The 23,144-nt window shown below is 34.2% G+C and overlaps 1 protein-coding gene across 26 annotated transcripts in view; it reads left to right on the top strand.

Annotated features, from left to right (window-relative positions):
- Positions 1-23,144, top strand: part of RBM26 (RNA binding motif protein 26) — a 77,525-nt gene that overhangs the window by 11,444 nt on the left and 42,937 nt on the right. For 19 of the 26 annotated variants that reach the window (XM_074378396.1, XM_074378389.1, XM_074378395.1 and 16 more), the window contains exons 2-9: positions 12,735-12,853; positions 13,476-13,612; positions 16,572-16,660; positions 17,505-17,722; positions 19,445-19,705; positions 20,500-20,739; positions 21,160-21,330; positions 21,670-21,825. In XM_074378396.1, the coding sequence (XP_074234497.1) occupies positions 12,735-12,853; positions 13,476-13,612; positions 16,572-16,660; positions 17,505-17,722; positions 19,445-19,705; positions 20,500-20,739; positions 21,160-21,330; positions 21,670-21,825 (1,391 nt within the window). The remainder of the gene's footprint in view (positions 1-12,734; positions 12,854-13,475; positions 13,613-16,571; positions 16,661-17,504; positions 17,723-19,444; positions 19,706-20,499; positions 20,740-21,159; positions 21,331-21,669; positions 21,826-23,144) is intronic. The other 7 variants (XM_074378400.1, XM_074378399.1, XM_045509142.2 and 4 more) reach the window with 3 other exon arrangements.

The raw sequence follows: 23,144 nt of genomic DNA, 5'->3' as shown, positions 1-23,144 counted from the left end.
TTTTCAAGGATTTTTCTCTAAGTTGCCAGATTTATTGACATAGAGTCTATGTGAGTTTATGTTGTTGCCTTACTAGTCATATGATTATAGAATCTATTGTAATGTTCCTCCTCCCCTTTTTAAAATTACACCTGATGTTGGTAATTTTACTCTTATTTTCTTGACTAATTTTTCTAGTAGTACAGTTTTATTCACTTTTCCCAAGAACATTATTAGCTTTATTGATTTTTTATGTTCTCTGTTTTAATATTTTACTTTTATTATCTCCTTTTTTCATACTTTGAGTTTAGTTTGTTGGCCTGTCCCTCTTTTTAAGGTGGAAACTTAGGTCATCGGTTTTACATCTTTCTTTTAGTTTCAAACATTAGAGGGTAAGGCACAGGATCTACTGCTGAGACTCTAGATCCTATGAAAGGGAAAATTCTGATTGTGCCCTCGAAATATTTAGAGCCATGGTGAACTGAATCAAAGTAAAGCTGCTTACAAAGCCCCAAGCTGCATCAGTTACAGAATGATTGACTCCACTCTACAGGCTAACAAAAGAAAAGACATGTCTTTTACTGAGGAGAAATCTGATTTACTTGTTTCCACCTTAGTGTTCTTTTACACAAAATGTTTAGAGTAAGATCAGATAATAAGGAACACAAAATAGTAAGAAAATGAGATCCACATGAGAAGAAATAGTCAATGGAAGCATACCCAGAGATGGCCCAAATAATAGAATTGTTAGATAAGTACTTTAAAATAACTGCTAAAAATGCTACAGAATCGGAACATGTGAATAGCATGCATAAAGATATGGGGAACTTAAGCTAATACACAGAAACTATTAAAAAGAGTCAAATGGAAAAACCTAGAAGTGAAAACTATGATAACAGAAATAAAAAATTCTGCTTTAAAACAGAGTGGACACCATAGAGAAAAAATAGCAATGAACTTGAATATAGGAAAGTAGAAAATATCCAAACCAAAAGCAAAAGAATAAAAGTAATTTTAAAAGATATATCTGATATCTGTATAGTATCAAACAGTATAAAATACAAGTAACTGAAGTCTTGGAAAAAGGAAAGAAAAATAAGACAGCAAAAACTGAGGCATAATGATCAAGGACTTTCCAAGACTGATGAAAGACATCAAAATACGTATCTAAGATGACAAAACCAAGCAGGATAAAAACACACATACATACACAGAGCCCTAAGCATATCATAGTCAAACTGCTGACCTGAATCTTAAAAGTATTCAAAGAGAGAAAAAACACAGATACATTACATACAGGAGAACAAAGACTCAAATGGTGGCTGACTTCTTGTCAGAATCAGTGGAGGACAGTGGCAATGGAACAATGTCATAAAACAGCTAACCACTCAACACTTACTAACTAAAAACACAGGAGTAGTTCTGGAAGCAGGGAAGGGGAACTAGAAGAGACCTGCCAGCGCACTAGCAAAGTCTGGGAGTGGAGCAGGAGGGCTTTGCAAAACTCTTAGGCTTCCAAGCCTTCACATAGAATTGGGTGGTTCCCCTACAAAAGACAAGGGAAAAAAGCAACACAACAATTGCTGTGCCTACATTCTCTAATTATTGATTTTCCATTGCTTACCGGCAGTTTAAAACAATATGGAAAAAACATTTATAAAAATCTTAAATGAAATCATTGTTGTAAATGAAAAACATTTGGATAATTTCAGATCCTACACATAAGCAATAATAAGCAGTTCAGCAATCATTTTTTGCTCTTTAATATAGTTTCAAATGTAACAAGTACTTTTAGACTTATAACTTAGAACCTTTTTAGGGCATATTTAAAAGAAATTATCAATGTGACCCTTCTTATTTTTATATTATTTTCTTAAAGATATATCCAGTATTTATTTTACTCTTTCAAAAAATTTAATTCTTTATAACAGGCAGACTGTGTGTGTAAGAGAGAGAGAGAGAGATCCCATTTTGAAAACTAGTTTATAAACTTGCAGTTACTAGTCTGTGAAGTTTCTCAAGCACTTTCTCAAATTGGAATGTTAAAGTTTTGAAGCTTCTGGTGACAGTGAGTACTCCCAAATTGGAAGAACAGTTGTATTCAGTGAGCAATTATGACTGTTCATTATGGTTAGGAAAAGGTTTTTGACTCCAGTTATCCTTTTTTGGTTTCAAATCAAGAAAAAGTTTTATTGCCATGCTGAAGTGTGTGAACATTTTGGGGACTAAGCTATGGGATAGTGGGGAAGATTAATAAAGCAGTGAAATAACTTGATCATGTCTCTTTTTAAGAATGAAAGTTTGATGTTTAGAGATTTGATTAGGTTATAGCATTTTGGAAACAAGAAAGTCTAAGTAGCAGTTTTTAATTCTGATTTTAAGAGTGGTTTGTAAAATGTCAGAATTTGGACTTTGGCAGGAGGTAGGAAGAGAGGTAATATTCTTAGAACATACGTACTGAATATATGTGAGGGCTGTCTCAGCAGTAAGGATATAGAGAAAAAGGCAGCTAGGAAGGACTTGTCAGAATGCTTGGGGACTTTTTATTGAACTTTTTGGGTATCTGTGACAGCTTTTTGAACTTGTTTGTACACCTTTATATTTGTTATTATTGGGTTTGACCTAAACTGAGAGTTATTTTTTGTGAGTTTTGGTTGATTTGCCCCTAATTAAGTATACTGTTACATAGTGTGATAATTAGTAGATACTTCTTAAACATTGTGATTGGTTCTAGGAAAAAGGTAGACACAGTTACCTAGTCTGAAACAGATAAGCACACTAGTAGTAACATTTTAACAGTGGTAGAAATATGTATGCATCTTAAGGTCTGGCAATTGAGGAAGAATATATAAAATGTTTCTCCTTAGTAGAATTTAGTTATTCTTTGTCCTTCCCAGAGGCTCAAAATTTGCTCATGAGTGTTCAGGAAAGGGAATTCTATGGCTCTTGAAAAAGACCTAGAGGAAAAAAATTTAGAATTACATACTGAATGATTTTTAAGTTCAGTTAACTGAAAGTTCCTGGGAATGAGATTAGGGGAGGGAGTGCAATGATGGTGAAAGCTTAGCATCTTATTGTCAGATTTATAGTTCAGTGCCTTTGTTTTAAAACTGAGAAAACTGAAGCCTAGGGGAATAAAATGCTAACCTAGGATTACATAATTTGTGAATAAGGTAAGATAACACTAGACTAGGAATCTGAAAACCCCTGGATTTTTGGAATTCAGTCAGGTTTTTTTTTTTTTTTTTTTGCAATACTGCACTGCTTCAAGGAAAAGCTGACAGTTTGGCTTAGAAGACAACATAGATTTGATAGGGAATAGTGCTTAAAATACAGTAACTAGATTTTAGCACTTATTCTGAAGATGGGGTGGGTGTAATAGACATCTTATAACTTTAAATTTTATTGTATTTTGTTCCTTAGTAATTTTTTTTTTTTTGGTGTTGGTAGGTTAATAGTAATGCTCTCATATTTGTAATCATATTTATTTGTAATTATTTCTAATTTGGCAGAGCATCTGTTCTCTCATATAAGGAAACTGAAGTCTTTGGAAGCTAGAGCCCTTCCCCAGAGAATTCAGCCCTTCCTCAACTGTGAATTGGAATGTAAAACATATACTAAATGTGGAATTTTGTTGTGGGCTGCCATATCAGTATTTCTTCTGCAGTTCCACTTTTAAGAGAGTTCTGTGACATTGTTCTGTTAACCACACCTCTGTGCTCAGTTTGCTATTTGGGCTACTCCTTTTTGCACTGAACACTATAGAGTTTTGCAGTCTGATTATTGGGTCTTATCTTTGGGAGTATGTTGAATTAGACATTTAATGAACACTTTCTGAATAACTTCTAAAGCAGTGATTCTCAAATGTAGTGTGAGGACTCCTGGGGTTTCCTGAGACCCTTTCATGGGGTCTTTTGAGGTTTCCTCGGTTTTCCAAGTGTATATCTATGTTGAGGACAGACTTTCTTCATATATTTCAACCCAAACAGCGTATCACAACAGAGTGAATGTGAAAGTAGGCTAAAGAATCAGTCTGTTATTTAGGCCAGATATTACTAGTATTTGCAAAAAAATGTGAAACATTGTCAGTCTTCTCACTACATTTTTATTTCATTGTGGAAATAAAACTTTTTTTTTTTTCATAAAAAATATAGGGTACAGGTTTCCATCTGTCCAAAAGTAGAGTGTTCCTTTGAAACCTTTTAGAAGCCAAAATAGTGTTAAGTGAAGAAGCAGTTACCTTAGGACACATCTTGCTAATGGATGCACAAAATAAATCGAGATCAAACACATGCTTACAGATACAGTTCATAGCTATGGTGACTTGAATGCTGAGGATGCCCAATGTAGTTCCTGAGGAAGGAGCTTGGCAGTGCTACTCTTGCTGCTCACGATACAGGGTACCTCAGTATGGCTCACTGCACAAAAAAAGAAAGAAAAAAAAGCTGGACACTATTTTTGCTTTTTGTCTTTTTATGTAAAAGCAAACGTCCTTTTTGGATTTCTCATGGTTAGTGAAAACAGTTACTAATGTAGGTCTTTTGTAAAAGTTTTACAAAGTGGCATAAAGCAAATTTCAAGAAGTAGGAGATACCTGTGTTTAGTTTCAGGTGAGGCTATCAGTCATGGAGCTCTGCCCATCCTGCAGTGGGGATATGGCTCAAACTGGGGAAGATCAGTCATTTTCAAGGATCAATATGATGCTCTGAGAGAGAGGGCAGGCCCCTTTCTCTGGCTTCACTAGCTGTCAGAATAATGTGAGCTCGGAACTGATCAGGGCCATCTTTGTTGCAACTTGGAGAGCACCTGCAAATTCAAAGGAAAGCAAATGGAATGGGAGGATCCTGTTGACATCTTTTGAACTCCTGGATCCAGCTATGCCCTAAGTCAGCCCTACCACTGGATGTCCCGTTTACTTATACCAATAATTACTTCTCCTGCCCCCCCCCCACCAAGGTTATTTATGTTAAATTGTAATGGATATGTTGTTATTTTAAACTGAATAATTTAGAATTACATCAATTTTAATTCCTAATGTGGTAAATACTGGTAGATATAATCCATTTAAATGAAAGCTTTTTGTGTTCTCTTATCATTTTTAAAGTGTAAAAGGATTCTGAGACCTTGAGAACCACTGCTCTCAAGGGTAAGAAGAAATTTTTGCCATTATGTAGGGGTAATATAGGAGAATGCAGGAACTAACTGAATAGTTTTCAGTGTTATAATTATATGTTTTGTGGTAAGTTTCTTGCAGTGATAAATGGTTTGTGTGATGCTCATGGAAGATCATATTTAGATATGTTTCTTTTGTGGTGGTTTTATTTTATTTTGTAGAATGAGTGGGAATGCAATAATTCTTAATTAGTAACCTTTGCTGTAACTGATTACTATGAAAAAATAATGTTTTTGCCTCTGTTTGAATTGAATGAAGCTGTATAAACTATGGCAACTGAATTTTTCAATTATATATTATGTTTGTTGTAATGGAATTTGAGTTTTTAAAAGAGTAATTCTTAGTACAGAATAATTGTATGACTTTGTTGCAAATTAGGTATTTTTCTTGAATATAAAGTGAAAATTTGGTAGGAACAGATGTGGGTGTATATCCGTGTTCTAAAGTTACTGAGTTAACATATTTAAATTTAATTTTTAATTTCCACTGCCACCTCCAGCTCCTCCTTCTCAAGATTACTGAAAATGGAAGGTTGGGTTAAATTCCATCAGTTATCTTCCACTGAATTTCTAAACCCTCCAAACTTTTTGAAATATTTTTCTGGAATGACTGGAGTGTTAGCTTTTTAAATTTTATTTCCTTTTAATACTTTACAGTTTCATTACTATTTTGAAGCCCCTAAATTAATATGTAAATACTCGTATGATGAGTGTGTTAGGAGGATTAATTACAACCTTTATATCTAGGGATGATTTTTTTAAATTGAAGTATAGTTCATTTACAGTGTTGTGTTAGTTTCTAGTGTACAGCAGAGAGATTCAGATGTATACACACACACACACACACACATACACATATTCTTTTCCATATTTTCCATTATGGTTTATTATAGGACATTGAATATAGTTCCCTGTGCTATACAGTAGGGCCTTGTTGTTTATTTTACATATAGTAGTTTGTGTCTGCTAATCCTAAACTCCTACTTTATCCCTCTCCTGATCCCCATAAATTTGTTTTCTATGTCTATGAGTATGTTTTGTAAATAAGCTCATTTGTATCATATTTTAGGTTCCACATATAAGTGATATCATGGTATTTGTCTTTCTGACTGACTTCACTTAGTATGGTAATCTCTGGGTCTATCCATGTTGCTGCAAATGGCGTTATTTCATTCTTTTTATGGCTGAATAGTATTCCTTTGTGTATAAATATCACATCTTTATCCATTCATCTGTAAATGGACATTTGGGTTGCTTCCATGTCTTGGCTATTGTAAATAGTGCTGCTATGAATATTGGGGTGCATGTGCCTTTTTGAATTAGAACTTCCTCTGGATATGTGCCCAAGAATGAGATTGCTGGATCATATGCTAACTCTATTTTTAGTTTTCTAAGGAACCTCCATAGTGCTTTCTATAGTGGCTGCACCAGTTTCCATTCCCACCAACAGTGTAGAAGGGTTCCCTTGTTCCACATCCTCTCCAGCATTTGTTACTTACAGACTTTTTAATGATGGACATTCTGACCAGTATGAGATTTTACCTCATAATAGTTTTGATTTGCATTTCGCTAGTAATTAGTGATGTTGAGCATCTTTTTATGTGCCAACTGGCCATCTGTATGTCTTTGGAGAAATGTCTATTTAGGTCTTCTGCCTATTTTTGGATTGAGTTGTTTTTTTTTTTGTTGTTATTGAGTTGTATGAACTGTTTGTATAATTAAACCCTTGTTGGTCCCATTGTTTGCAAATATTTTCTCCCAGTTTGTAGGTTGTCTTTTTATGGTTTCCTTTGCTGTGCCAAAGCTTATAAGTTTGATTAGGTCCCATTTGCTTATTTTTGCTTTTATTTCTATTGCCTTGGGAGACTGACCTAAGAAAACGTTGGTATGATTTATGTCAGAATTTTTCATCTGTGGTCTCTTCTAGGAGTGTCATGGTGTCATGTATTATATTGAAGTCTTTAAGCCATTCTGAGTTTATTTTTGTGTATCGTGTGAAGGTGTGTTCTAACCTCATTGATTTACATGTGGCTGTTCAGCTTTCTCTAAGGGTGATTTTTGATTCATGCTATTTGAAATCTTTCTTAAGAAAATTAAGTTCTTTTGGGGGGAGACTTTATTAGAACGTTTGATTTTCTGCATTGCTTTGGCTTCTGTAACATACTTATTGTGTATGCTCCCCTCTGCAGTTGTAGCTGTAAGAGAATGACTCTCTTAGGTGTTCACCCCATGCCTTTTCAAGGGCAATACTGTTATTTGTATCCTTGACACAGTATATTCAGAGATTGATAAAGTTTTATTTTTATGCCTTTAAAATCATTGGTTTGAATGACTTCATAGTGGTTTAGATTTTTAATTTATCAGAAGTCATTGAAGCAGTTAATTTTAAATCCTTGCAGAGGTGAGAGTTTAGAAATTTAAATGTTCAGGAATGCTCACTATGCTCCATCCCACTGGACTCCTCTTCCTCGTGTCAAGTAGATCCCCACCTCAGGCCTTTTCTGTCAGGTTCCTTTGCCTGGGCTTTCCTTTTTCCAGATAGCCAAAAAGCTTGCTTTCATTGCATTCAGTTCCCTGTTTAAATATCACTTCATCAAAAGTCCTTTTCTGATGTTCTTAGCTAGGATCTACTCATTTATTCCTTCACCTCCCTTCCTTTTCTTCCTCTTTTTCTTCCCTTCATTCCTCTTCTTCTGTACTTTACCCCCTTACCTACCTCTTCAGAGCACTTTTCTACATGAAAACACCCTATATGTATGTATTGTCTGTCTCCTCCCTACACAACCAATGTAAACTCTGAAAACAGTGACTTTATTTTTTCTAGATCCTCAGAATCTAGAACAGTGCCTGACATTGTAGATACTTATTAAGTATTTGTCAGAAATGAATGTGATATTTGGAAGGTAATCAAACTATTTTTAAATTTTATTCTCAGAACCTTATGAAAATGGAAAAGAAAAGGTCCCTGACAAATGAGCTAATGAGAGTGAAATAGATTTGTACATATATTCTCTTTCTTTCTCTTTCAGTCTTCTGTCTCAGAGGCTCAAAGGTTACATATTTGAGTGAAAAATTCTATTTAAAAATTTTCATATATTTTTGATAAAATTATCTCATAATTTATATTTATCTATAGTTTTTGTGTAATTAAAAAACTTTGTTACTAATATTTATAGATCAATAACTGAAAGTACTGTAGCATCTTATATTTTGTATAATATCATAAACAAAATTAAACCTAAGGATTATACTCTTTGAGGTTTGTGAGGGATTTATTATCCAGTCTAGTACTTATCTGCCAGGGGCTGTTCAGTTTATGCTTGACACCATTCTAGTGATGGAGAACTCTTCCAGGCATTTTATTCAGCCTTTGGGAGGCTCTTATTATTAAAAAATTCAATTTCTATTTTAAGCCAAAATCTGTTGCTTCTACTTACTAGTTCTAACTATATCCCATGGAGGATATATTGAGTAAATGTAATCCTTCTTTCTAGTGATAGGCCTTCAATTATTTGAAAACCTACCAAGTTCACTCTGACAGTTCAATTTTCTAGGCCAAGAATCCCTAGCAAGCTGTCTGATAATGATATTCATTTACCATTCTGGCAATCTTCTTCTAAGAATATTTGAGTTTGTTTATTTATAAAAGGTGGCATCTAAAAATGAAAGCAGTGGTACTTCCTATTGCACAGGAGAGCTGCATTGTTTCCTCTCTAGTTCTCTGTTTTCTATTTTATTGCATCTTTATGATTTGTTTACCTTCAACAGCAGCCACACTTTCACACTTTATCTATGTGACTTTTGTTAGTTAAAATACTTAGTTGCTCCCCATTGACCCCATCTTCCACAGTGCTTTGTAAATCATGTGTTTCTTACTTTGTAGCTTCTGGTTTTCTTTGTGTTTTATCTGTCCCCCCCCCCCCCAAGGGTAATTGGAGTTGGAAAACTCTCTGGTCAGAGTCATAATTTATTGGCAGATTTATGCTTTTGCTGGGCTAAGAAGTTCTTATGGAACATAGAATTAGTGCGAATTCAATTAGTGTTTTCTAAGGTAGGAATGAAGTATTCACTCTTTCAGTGTTATTTCTTTGTCCTTAACATTTTCAAAATCTTTTTTTCTCTCTTCATGATCTGAAAGGAGATTTTAGCCCCACTTTTCCTTCACATGTTTCCAAAATGCTAGCAGTATACCAGAGGGTAAAGTCTAGCTCTAACAAGATAATGTGCCATTCAGATCACAAACCTATCAGCAGTAGCAGCTGGTGTAGCACAGTACCTCATGAACAATCTGACTTGTCATGGAGACAGTTTTTTAAAATGACCACTTACTATCAGAATTTAATTTTCTTTTGATTTAGTGATTTGAACATTTTTATTTCATTAATTTTGCATAGCAGGTTATTACTGCCAGATGTTCAGATGAAGTAGCATTGGTACTTTTAATTAGGACAAATAGAAAAGGGGATGCACATTTTGCCTTCTCTTCCTGATCCATAACATTTTGATATATTATTAAACTTCTGTGGTTCAAAGTATTTTGTTTAGCTATAATTTGTAAGTACAGACCTTTTCTTGTTTTCAAAAATTTTGAAATAAAAATGAAATGAGTTCCTATAGGACTTCAGAAAAGTTACCTTCTAAATGCATATTTACCTGTTTTATTATTAAATGTGAAATTATAAACTGTGCTTCTATATAATTTTCAGTCTAACACATTTTAAAAAGTAATCTGCCTTTCAGACTATTTCAGGTATTTAGCATTTTTGTATATGGTAGTTGATTTGTTGTGGCTGCTGTGGCTTTTATTGGTTTTTGATTTGATTTGAATTGCTTCTAACAGAAGATGTTGAACAAAGATTGTTTAGGAATTCTGTATTGCTGTTTCGTTAAACTGTAGTCTGTACCATAATGATTACAAAACCACAAAGTTCTTTCACCACATATTTAGCTGCTAGTATTCGAATTCACTTTTAAAGTGCCCTATTTAAAAAAATACTGGAGGGAATGGAATAGATTTGGTGTTTGGCTAAGAGAGATGCAAAGTGACAGTTACCAGAATGGCCGTTGTTAAACTGAAAATTTACCACAACCACCAAACCAATATTCAGTAAAATCATAGCATTTGGATTCAATGTGGAGACTCTGAATTTGCTTGTTAACAGCAGTTGCAATAAAACAGTATAACACATTGATAATATTATGTCTCTCAGTGATTTCTAGTAAACTGAAGTAGGTTTAGCTTGATACCTAGTTAGGTTAATGTTTAGTTGATTATGCTTATTCAGGTTGCCTAACATGAATAAGTATTGTTTCATGTGTCTCTCATGCAGTATTACCAGATTGTCAGTTATAAATGTATCTATAGATACGTCATGAGGTTATTGTCCCATTTCTTCATGCAGATCTAAGTACTTCCATGCTCATGATAAACATGAAAAATTAACCTATCATGAATCATTTTGTCTGAATTAAAAAGGTTGCTATAAGTAAGTATATTGAAATTAAACTTCAAAGAGAAAATGTTTAAAAATCTCATATACCATTGAAATGAATTTTCTTATTTAGGTTATAACTCACTTCAAGTCTTTGTAAAGAAATGAAAATAGGTCTATGAGAAAAGTTAGTTTATGATTACTAACAAATTACCCTGAAACTTAGTAGCACAGCAGACATTTGTCATCTCATGACATTTATCATTCCTGTGGGTCAGAAATTTGGAGTAGGTCAGTAGGTATTTCTGGCTCAGAGTCTGATGAGATTGCAATCAAACTGTTGGTCAGTGCTGCAGTCCTCTCAGGGACCCACTGGGTCTGTAGAATCGGCTTCTGTGCTCACTCACATGTGGCTATTGGCAAGAGACCTTAGTCCTCCCTGGAGCCCTCATTTCATAGCCACATGCTTTCCGTAAGGCTGCTTGAATGTCCTTGAAATGTAACAGCTGATTTCTCTAGAATAAATGATTCCAGAAAGAGAGAAAGGAAGATACCATGGTTTTATTACCTAGATGGTGTTCAGCCTTAGAAGTGAGACACCATCACTTCTGCCATATTCTATTTAGAAGCAAGGCACTAAATTGAGCCAACTCTCAAAGGGTGGAGAATTGGGCTCTACCTTTTGAAGGGAAGATTGAAAAGTTTGAAGACATATTTAGTCACCCCAAAGATGTATACTAAGGAGTGTTAATAGCATATGATAAATGCTATACTGATTCCTTAATAGAGTAATTTCTCAACTCTGGCAGTGTATCAGACTCATCTATGTGGCTTACAAAACAAAGCAAAATACAGATGATTGAATTAGACCTGTTGATTCACTTAAAGTCACGTTTTCCATATGTGTTTCTGCTGTGCAACCAAAGCTATTCAGTATCTTTAAGATGTACTTTTTGTTTCAGTGGCATTGCATTGCTCTACTTTTGTAAAATTGTTACATTCTGGATATGTATAGGAATTAAGACTTTTTGGTGTTACCTATTACAGTATTTTCTAGCTTTAATGTATATACATTCCTTATTAATATCCTAGCATTTGAACTTTTGTTAGGACGTGTGGAATCTCTGTTTTGTTTTTATTATTAAAATAATGTTTATTATCATTAGAGTCAGAATTGCTAACAGTTGTTATAATAAAGAGCAATAAAAATCAATTGAAGGATGTCATATATCGTGTGTATGTTTTTCCATAAATGAACTATTACATTATCCTACCTCCCCCCTCATTTGTAGTCTTCTCTCCCTACTGTAATTCCCTAATATATTTGTCTTTTTTTAAAGCCATGATTGGTAAGCCTTTTTGTGTCATCAGTGTCCTTTGAAAATATAATTTACTAAGCATCATTTATGTTATTAGCATGAAACTAAGCCAAGCTAGGAAAGTAAGTAAAGTGGGGCAGGGAAATGGATTCTAGGTAGGGATTTTACTTGGTGACATAGAAGATTAGTAGAAAGAAAGTGAAGCAAATGTGGCTGAGGAATTTAGAGGCTCTTTGAAATAATGAACTCTGAAAATTAACCTGAAAAGGGGAGAGTCCAGGGAGTAGTAAATTAGAGGGACTGTGCCTTGGATAGCAACTAAGGATATAGGGAGGCATTCTAGGGAGTTTTTTTTGTAGGAGTAATTGGATGGGTAGGGAGTTAGTGGCTGTAACTAGATGTTTATAGGAATAAGTAAATCGGAAGTCTGGATTTTGGGCAGATCATTGTAAGAGGCAATCTGGTGTAGTGGTTAAGAGTGTGGACTTTGGAGTAAGAAATTTAGATTTAAATCTTGATTCTGTTACTAACTACATGTAGTCTTGGGCAGTTGGCTTAGCTTTTTTCTGAACCTCAGTTTCATCAGTTAAATTGAGAACTAAGTACAGTATGTAAAATATGGAACACAGCTCATGGAACAAACTGGGGTTCAGTAGAGTATATTAATATAGGGAAGAAGAACTTAACATTTCTTTATTACTTTCTATGAGCCAGATGCTTGTAACATGTATTAACTCACTTAACTATCATACTGACTTAGTTTGTAACTGGAATTTGTAGAATGTGCGATTATTTATGGCTAAATTTCCTTCAATATTGCTTTTTTCTTCAGCTGTGATGCAGATCCATCAGCCCTAGCAAAATATGTTCTCGCTTTGGTAAAGAAAGACAAAAGTGAAAAAGAGTTAAAGGCATTATGTATTGATCAACTGGATGTATTTCTTCAAAAAGGTAAGATCTTTACTTTAAAAGCACTACTTTAATAAGTTATTCGAAATAAGATTCAGAGAGTATTAAAGGAGCTCAGTAAGAGATAGGCTTTAACTGTAACAAAGTTGAACAAATAGTATTGTTACTAATTATATCCGTAGGTTATTTATAACAGAAGTCTTTTCTTTCATTAGCATCGTTATGCTTTTTTTTTAAAGAATAATGACATTTTTTCTTAAAAGATCAGGACAGTGACTGAAAGATAATACTGCTTGGAAACCTACTTTGAATTTTGTCTAGCACAGCACTTCTCAACTTTTTTCACTTTGCTAGTATATAGTTAATGATAATATTTCTGTTTGGCACACTGGGTAGGATACTTGGAAACTAGTCATGGCTGGGAACGACTGACCCAGAGGTTCTGTGTATTCTGGCTTTCACCACCCTGAGAACTGAATAGATCAGTATTACCGTGGGACTTGTGCCATGCCACACTGGTCAGGAAGTTACTGGTCTTAGTATAATTTTTAGATTTGTAAAGTGAAGGCATGTTTCATCATATTTAAGTCTGAGGTAGAGAAGTGGAGAATTAATATCTTAGGAAATGTTTTTTAATCTGTGGTATTTTTGGTTTTGTTTCTAGAGACGCAGATATTTGTGGAAAAACTTTTTGATGCTGTGAATACAAAGAGTTACCTACCTCCTCCAGAGCAGCCATCATCAGGAAGCTTGAAGGTAGAATTTTTTCAGCACCAAGAAAAAGATATAAAAAAAGAAGAGGTAAGAATCTGTGTTAAATTTTACATGTTCTTTAAAAACCTATTTGTAATAATTAAACTGAGTTTTATTTTCTGTATCTGTGTTGGGAGTCCTCAAGACCACCCCCAGGTGTGATGATTTCATTAGGAGCACTCACAGGACTCAGTGTATAGTCATACTCATGGCTATGATTTCTTACAGTGAAAGGATACAGAGCAAAATCAGCAAAGAGGGAAAAAGTGTATGGTGAAAAGTCTGGGGGAAAATAGGAACAGACTTCCAGAAGCCTCTCCCAGTGGAGTCAAATAGGGTGTGCTTAATGAGTAGTGACAACACATACGAACCAGGGAAGCTCATTAGAGATACAGTGCCAGGGTTTTTATTTAGGGATGGTAACATAGGCACCTTCAGTGTAGTATGTACCAGAATCCGAGACTCCAAGGAGGAAAGCAGATGTTTAGCATTAACCATATTGTTTATATAGACAGTTCAGGCATGGTGAGCTATGGTTATCAGGGAATGATGGGAACCTTCAGAAGTCAAAGTTTGCAGATGCCAGCCAAGGGCCTACATTGTCAGCATGACTTTCTAAAAATAATAGTCTCAGGCCTGCTTTTAACTCTTCTACACAGTATTTTATAGTTCTGGACTCTTACCTGTTCTGTGAGATTAGTTAGACTGACAGATCTGTTTGCTTCTGCCTACATGCATTTTGTAGGAGACTATTTTTAAGGTAGTCAAATAAAAGGACCTTCACAGGGCAGTGGAAATTACTTCATACTTTAAGAGGTTTTGAAGTTTTTTTATCTTTTTACAAGATTGCCATTCCTGTTTAATAATCATATAATAATTCAAATATCCTCAAGTTGATGTTTAAAAATTATAATTTTAGCAAAGATAATTGTTGACAATTAAGTTATTATATTTCTGCAGATAGCCTAGTTTTAGGTCAGACATATCTTGGTTAAAATTTGCCTTTCCCAGCCATTGCTTTGTGACCTTGAAAATAATACTCTTCCAACCTTTAGTTTACACAGCTGTGAAATGGAAATATTTAGAGGGTTGTTGTGAGGAATAGGAAGCTAATACCTGTGAAGCACATGGCAGAGTGTGTGGCACAAAGTAGGTTCTCAGTAAATGGCAGTTGCTATTGTTGAAAGACTGTTGTGTGATGGGTGATGTGGTTTTGGTTGTGATCTTTGGTTTTTTCACCTGATACTCTGGTTTTTTCCACAATATATTTACGTATGTATTATATACCAATTCTCAAGTGTATTTTTATCTCTATATCTGAACATATTTACACATATGTATGTGTATATAGTTACACAGACACACATACACATAAAACACCATCAGCTGGGGAAGACCAGAAATAATTTTATAACTGCGTATTTCGTATCTAAACAGTGTAAGGGTTCTGCCAGGAAAGACCAGAAATAATTTTATAACTGCGTGTTTTGTATCTAACAGTATAGGGGTTCTATTAGTAAGGAAGAATGGGATAGTAGATACTGTCTTGACATCTGCTTATGCTACATAGAGATATATAATAATTTATTTAAATTTTGCCCATTGATGGAAGTTTGGGTTTCAGATTTTTTTTCAGATACTTTGCTATTGCAAAGTATATATTAATTCTTAAAAAATCTCTAGTAAATCATGGGCTATTGGTTTGAGAAGCAGTAAGAAGTTTTCCCACCAAATGAGTTAACATTGAAGCGTTAGTCGTAACATCTGTTGATATAATATTTGACACCATTGTCTTGACTAGTTGTGAAGGATATTTGTCCTTCATCTTTCAGAATGGAAATGTCAGATGCCAATCTGGATTTAAAATGGCTGTGGATGTAGTAAGAGTTCCCAGTTGTGGAACTCATGGACATGTACTATGGAATATGATGATCTGTCAACATAAATTACTTGCAAGAGTACATGGAAGCAAATAGAAGGGAAGAAAGGCATCAAGAGGGTTGTATTTGCCTCCCCCCCCTTTTTTTTTTGCAGGGGTGAGGTTTGAAATGGGTAGAAGAGTAGGACAAAAGTACTTACACACACACACACAAAGGGAAACTGTTAAAAGAAGGCTTTTAAGCATTGTTTCTCAGAGTTTGGTCTGTTGATAGGACTTCCATTTAATTTATCATGCCATGTGGGACACTTGACAGCGAGAGGCTCTTGCCCAAAAGGATGCTGAAATAACTGACACAAACTGGGACGTGTTTGTAGTATCTGTAGACTGTCTGCATTAGAATATCTTAGAGTTTTTATTAAAAATGCAAAGTTTTGAGCCCTATCATATTTACAGAGGGTCATGTTCAGTATTTCCTGAATTTGTTTATTTTCTAAATCCTTTTTTTTTTCCTAATAGCACCTATTCATGTCCTGTGGAACCAGTTTTCTGGGCAGCATGGAAAATTCTGGCCTACAGAAAGTAGCACTGATCAAGGGAACTGATCCAGGACTGCTTTCTATTAGTTATATAATATGAATTGTAGGAAAGAGAAATATATATAGCTGTCATACTACTATAAGAAAACTACAGAACTAGTTTCACCTTATATATTGCTTTCTCAAATGTTTCCTTTTTCTATAACTTGGTTACTTTTAATGCATTCTCCTATATCCCCTTATGTATTGTTTGGTGCCAGACGAAATCCATGGATCCAAAACTTGAATGGACTTTTGAAAGAAGAAATAAAATTGGCTTTCCACTAGTTATGTTAAAAACAAAGACATTTGCTTGAAATGTTTTCTCACTACTGTTACCTAAGATAAACATTTATGAATTTATTATTCACTTTAACTTTGAGCAAGCCTGTTTTTTACTGTTAAGTAATTGTATTTAGAAATTTATTTTGTTTGAATACTTTTGCAAGAGGTATTTTGCTCTTTTATTTTAATAGTTAAGTCATTGAAACAGTAGCATGGCAAGGAATAACTGTTATTAAACTTACACACATTTTTCTTTGTGTATCAGATCACAAAGGAGGAAGAGCGAGAGAAGAAGTTTTCTAGAAGGCTAAATCACAGTCCTCCCCAGTCAAGCTCCCGATACAGAGAAAATAGGTAATTGATTCTTTGAACTATGTTCAATGTTTAGACATTGGTTATCTTTTATATGAATATTGAGACTTGATTTTCTTTTACGTAGGGGAAAGTAGTATCTACTGTTTTATTGGTCTAGGAAAGTGTAACTATCTTTTTCTACCAAGAATATCTGGGTGAGATTTGTAGGTCCTAGAGTGAGATTTAGAACAGTGATTGACATATGTTAGTTATTATTTCTATTTCTAACTTTAAATTCTAATGAAGTTTCTTTTTTTAATATTTTACTTATTTATTATTGTATTATTTAATTATTTTATTTTGGTGGTTTGGGGCAGTAATTAGGAAGTACTGGGGATTGAACCCAGGATCTCATGCATGCTAATCATGCACTCTACCACTTGAGCTATACCCACCCTGCTCCCAGTGAAATCTTAATGTGAGATCTTTTTTAGTACAAAGTTTCCCTTTACTGTGAGTAAATTATTTTTCCCATTAAGGCTTCAAAAGCATTTAGAGTGCAATACATGTGATATATACCTTTAAGTATGAGACTGTGTACAAGACAATATATATATATATACTATAGGATGTATGTACAGATGCTTTAATGTATAGATACCTTTGTGTATAAAACTAAGAATTAGTACTTCAAAAGAATTTTTTTTCCTTTAAAGAGATTTTAGAGTACTTAAATTGATGATGTTCAGTTTTTCAGTTGTTTGAGTTTCCTTTATTTGTATTCTGATGGTGGGGTAAAGAATCATAATGTTACAAGAATAAATAGGACTTTTGCATTTAGTTGGAGTTTTTCTTGTATCCACTTAGAAATTATTTTCATAAAAGTGATTGTATATTTTTTTAGAAGTCGTGATGAGAGGAAGAAAGATGATCGTTCTCGAAAAAGAGATTATGATCGAAACCCTCCTCGAAGAGATTCGTACAGAGACCGGTACAATAGAAGACGAGGGCGAAGTCGCAGTTATAGCAGGAGTCGGAGTCGAAGCTGGAGTAAAGAGAGGCTTCGTGACAGGGATAGGGATAGAAGCAGGACTAGAAGCAGAAGCAGGACACGAAGCAGGGGTAAATAATCCATATATACGTATGTTTTGGTTGGCATTTATTGTGAAAAAAATTTTGTATTTGAGAGTTTTAAAAATTTTTTTATATTGTCATTGTTATCTTCATTTTTTTCTGTTTTGATATATTTTGTGGTCCAGGCAAGTGATGATTTTTAAAAATTTCTTTAAAAGATTTTATGTAAATTAAAACAACGAATTACCACTTCATACCCATCAGCTACCTAGAGTAGGTAAGGATGGAGATAAACTGGAACTTTTTGGAAAATACTTTGACAGTATCTTAAGAATGTTAGGCTACACTTACCAAATGGCCCTGCCATTCCATTCCTAGGTGTTTACCTAAGAGAAATGAAAGTGTATCTCCACAAAAAGACATACACAGATGATTGTGACAGCCTTATTTGTAATAGCCAAGACTAGAAATAACCCAGAGGTCCATCAATAGGTGAATGGAGAAACAAATTGTGGTATACCTGTAGAAAAGATAAAAAGGAGACTTTAATTCTTATTGATATATGCAACAAAATAAATAAACCTCAAAATAGTTATGCTGAGTGGAAGAAGTCACACAAAAGAGTGTGTGTGAGAGAGAGAGAGAAAATTTAGAAAATGCAAACTAGTCTGTGATGACAAAAAACAAATCAGTGGTTGCCTGGGATGGAGTTAAGGAGGGGTGGATCATAAAGGGGCACAAGGATATATTTTTTGGGGTGATGAGTATGCACAGTATGAACATTATTTTAATCATGTTTGGTTTCACAGGTGTATACATAGATCAAAATTCACTAAATTGTATATTTTAAATATGTTCAGTTTATTATATATCAGACCTCAAAACTGAAAACAATTAAAAATTTTCATTTCCAATATGTATAAACAATTAAAAATTTTCATTTTGGATGTGTATGTTTGCAAGAGTATGTCATTTCCAACATGTATAATTTTTCTTCTGATGTATTCCTGAGAGGAATACATTGCAGGCAGTAAAACAACTAAAACTCCTTAGAGTAAAACACCTTTACTCAAGCTGAGATTTTTACTGCCTCGTGACCTTTATCGTATAGTTATCTTTAGTCTTTAGAAAATTTGTGGCCTTTGTATAAACCTTGTATTTCTCTGTTACTCTTTGCTTAGAGTTTTTTTCTCCTTTGATCTAGATACACTAGGTCTTTCTGCACATTGCTTCACTTACCTGATCTCCTTAATATCTTAGTTCTCTTCCCTTGGTAAATTCTCTTTCATTAGCCCACTTAATTTTTTCGTTCATGTTTATTACGAACTCCTTTTTCTTTCTCTTCCTTACTCATCCATTCTTGTCTTCAGTGAATAGTGTTCACTTAAAAAAGCCATGCTAGGACCTTTAGATGGATGACAGCTAAATGTTTATCACAGAAAAAGTAACCATACTTTACTGCATATTTTATTTTGTTGGCTGAAGTTACGCATACTAAGATTGCAATGAAGAAAATAAAAAGTCCCTTTTCTACAAATAAAACTCTAAGAAAAGTCTCATTAAGTACAGCAACTTTATGTGTGGTCTTTTAGGTCATATTGAAAAGAAATAGCTTGTCTTGGAATATGGTGTATTCATTGAATAATTTTTAAAAGAACAATTGTGTAAAATTTGACCTTTTTCTTTGTTTAGCAAAAATATCTATTTCTTAGATTTGAGACTTTTTAAAAACAGAGTATAGTTTTATAAGTCATTTATATTTTGTTGCAGAAAGGGACCTGGTAAAACCTAAATACGACCTGGATAGAGCAGATCCATTAGAAAACAATTATACTCCAGTCTCTTCGGTACCTAACATTTCATCTGGCCACTACCCTGTACCTACTTTGAGCAGCACTATTACAGTAATTGCTCCTACTCATCATGGTAATAACACTACCGAAAGTTGGTCTGAATTTCATGAAGACCAAGTGGACCATAACTCATATGTAAGACCACCAATGCCAAAGAAACGGTGTAGAGACTATGATGGTAAGCCTCTCAGCTACTTCATGAAGTCTTGAATTAATATTTCCAGCTGACTAAATTCTGTAAATTTAAGTTACACACAGTTACTCAGAGTTAACCTATTGAAAATAGTAGGAAATTAGTTTTAAGCACTTCATAATTCCTCAGTGTATTATTGAAGTCTGCATTGTCCCCACTGACTGTTAAATATCAATTTGAAGGTAGTCTTTCTTTGTGCTTAAGTCTTAATATATTTTTGGAATTTACCAAACAGGAGTAGTATCTACTGAGTTATTTATCAGGCAATTGGCTACTGAAACATTCTTGACAAAACTTACTTCTTTAGAAATCAGTAGTTATTGGCATGTCAGTAGAACATAGAAATGTGAATATCACCTTTGTAATACTTTTATTAATGAATTGAAGACTCTTGAGGTTTGCCTGTAAAAGTTTTGTAAATTGTGTTAAAATTGTAGTTGCAGTATTCTGAAAGTTTAAGTGAGAGATTTAAATAAAGGAAATGTTTCTAATGGTAAAAATCTAACAAAAATTTTAGGTTTTATATCACCTTGAGAGCTAAGTATACTCATTTTAATTTGGTGATATGTTTTTTTAGTGTGTATGTTAGCTGTATTACCACTTGATAAGTATTTTATACTACTGGAAGTTAGAAGGTAGCTCTTGTGATATGGTTACTTACACTTGCCTAGTTTTCAAAAATTTTTCAAAAACATTCCTGTTTTTCTTAACTTTTGTTAACTTAGAGAAAATGTATATGTCTAACACTTTTCGTATTTCTTTCTAACTCTTCCTCACAGAAAAGGGCTTCTGTATGAGAGGAGACATGTGCCCCTTTGATCATGGCAGTGACCCGGTAGTTGTAGAAGACGTGAATCTTCCTGGTATGCTGCCTTTCCCCGCACAGCCTCCTGTTGTTGAAGGACCACCTCCTCCCGGACTCCCTCCCCCTCCACCAATTCTTACACCCCCACCTGTGAATCTGAGACCTCCAGTGCCACCACCAGGCCCCTTACCACCCAGTCTACCACCTGTCACAGGTAAGTAAATATGTTTGCCTCTACTTAATGTCTGTCCATTCATAGTTTTTTATAGAAGTTAACAGTTTGATGCTTGCTTTTGTTAAAAGTATCTTAAGTTAACCTGTAGATGTCTGCTAGAAACTAAGAGCAAGATGCTCCCATTTGGAATATACCCCTACCTTGCAGGCTACGCCAGACCTATGGTTTACTGTGGTTTGGGGTGACGCTGAATTACACACTTCCCTAATGAATCCCAGCTGCCTGTAGTCCTTTATGGCTTAAAACAGACCTGTTTTGGAATACATTAAAAGAATATATTACCCTAGAAAACCAGTACAGTTGTAAGAGTTTGGTATTTGTAGGTATTACAGTTTGACTGATAAATGAGACTTACCATGTTTGGATATACAGTAACTTATTTTATTTGTTTGCTTTCAGATGATATTTCTTATTCTTTGGTTTTGACAGGACCACCACCTCCACTTCCTCCTTTGCAGCCATCCGGCATGGATGCTCCCCCAAACTCTGCAACCAGTTCTGTTCCTACTGTAGTAACAACTGGCATTCATCACCAGCCTCCTCCTGCTCCACCTTCTCTTTTTACTGCAGGTGCAGTTTTGGCCCTCTCTATATTAATAATGTTATATAATTTTAGATGAGGAATTAAAAAATGTCTAGAGAATGAATCGCTCTATTAGGTCTTTTCCACTAAAATTATGTGGAATAAAATGTAGACATGGTGAATGTACATTAAATTTAAGTCATCAGTTATGATTTTTAAAAAACTAAGTTTTTACTTTTTAATAACATTTTATTTTTTTAAACTGATTTTTAATGTATATAGTAAAACATTAGTTATGAATTAGTAACATGTTATATGGTATACTTTTTCTCTTATCAATATAAAAAATTACCAAGTGGAGTTTTATAATTGTTTTTTAATTACAGTTTTTGTATTACCAGATACATATGACACAGATGGCTACAATCCTGAAGCCCCAAGCATAACAAATACTTCCAGACCTATGTATAGACACAGAGTGCATGCACAGAGGCCTAACTTGATAGGACTAACATCAGGAGATATGGATTTGCCACCCAGAGGTACTATGATAAATCTTATCTTCTTGTCATTTTCATAATCTCAAGAATGGAAAACATTTATAAAGAACAGTGAGTCCTGTGTTTATTGAAGTTGAATACAGAATAGTGGTATGTTTGTTCCTTGGATCCTGTGGTCTCAGTGAGAGAAGGTAATGTGCGGTACCCTATTTGTGCGCTAGTGACATTTTATTCTACCATCCAAGTGGAGAGGAATCTCCTAAAAGTACTTATTCTGTGGGTATATTCTATTGTTTACAGTCTTAATTGGTTAATTTATTGAACTCTTAAGAGTAATGCTTTAATTCCTAAAGACAGTTTCTTTTGTAGTTTAGATAATGAAATTAGCTCTGCAAGCTTAATGCTTGATACGTATTTTATTTTTGTTTACTTTTGACATGTTAGGATTTGATATTGGTTTGCTTATGTTTTATGCAAAAAAATTGTGTTTTAGAAAGTGACTCATTAGTTTTTAAACTTTTCTTAGAGGAGATAGACATTTTGATACAATTTTGAAATGGGAGAAGACAGAATTTAGACTGACACAAGCCAGGGCAGGAAAAGTGCTACACAAAATGTGCAAAGTGGTATGAAGGTTCAGAGGAGGGAAAGTTCATAGTCATTTGAAAGATGGAGCATTTGCTACAGATAATATTTGTTATAGGGAAATGAGAGATTGTCAGACATTATATTGGCCAATAAAAAGAAATCTTTTCCCCTGACTACTTTAGCCAACTTTAAAATCCCATTTTTTCCCAATCTTTCCTTGCTATCTTTTTTTTCTAGTAAAAAATCATGCATTATCAATTGTGAATAAAAGTCCAACTTATTTAAATAACAGGCAATACCTAATGTGGTTTATTTAGTAAGCTTGTATCTACCTACACTTTGAACTTTGTTGTTGTTCATTAGAAACTTTCAGATTCTGAACATCTACCTTGAGTGTTCAGAGAACTTTTTGTGATGGATATGAGGAACATTTAAATTCATACCCAATTTAATTTATATCCTCTGAGACTACAGAACAACATTTCACATAGATGCCCCTTTTCCCCACACCTTTTAAATTCTCCTTGAGTCGTTCTAATAACTATCATTAACAACAACAACAACATCAGATAAAAAGTTTTTTAACAGTTTCTGTGGTAAGAGATAATATGATTGCTTGTAATTGAAAAGTAGCCACTTAAGATTGTGGCTGTTCATGGTGTTTACTTATCTCCTGAGCTCTCGCCTACCTGGCTGGTTCAGAGGAAACCCCTTCTTTCTTTGGGTCACTACTTAGCATTTATTTTCTTTTCATTATACCAGTAGTCCTTGCT

Source organism: Camelus bactrianus, chromosome 14, assembly GCF_048773025.1.
Source record: "Camelus bactrianus isolate YW-2024 breed Bactrian camel chromosome 14, ASM4877302v1, whole genome shotgun sequence".
Lineage (NCBI taxonomy): Eukaryota > Metazoa > Chordata > Mammalia > Artiodactyla > Camelidae > Camelus > Camelus bactrianus.
Note: the sequence above shows the minus strand (reverse complement) of the source record. Positions and strands in the feature narration are given on the sequence as shown.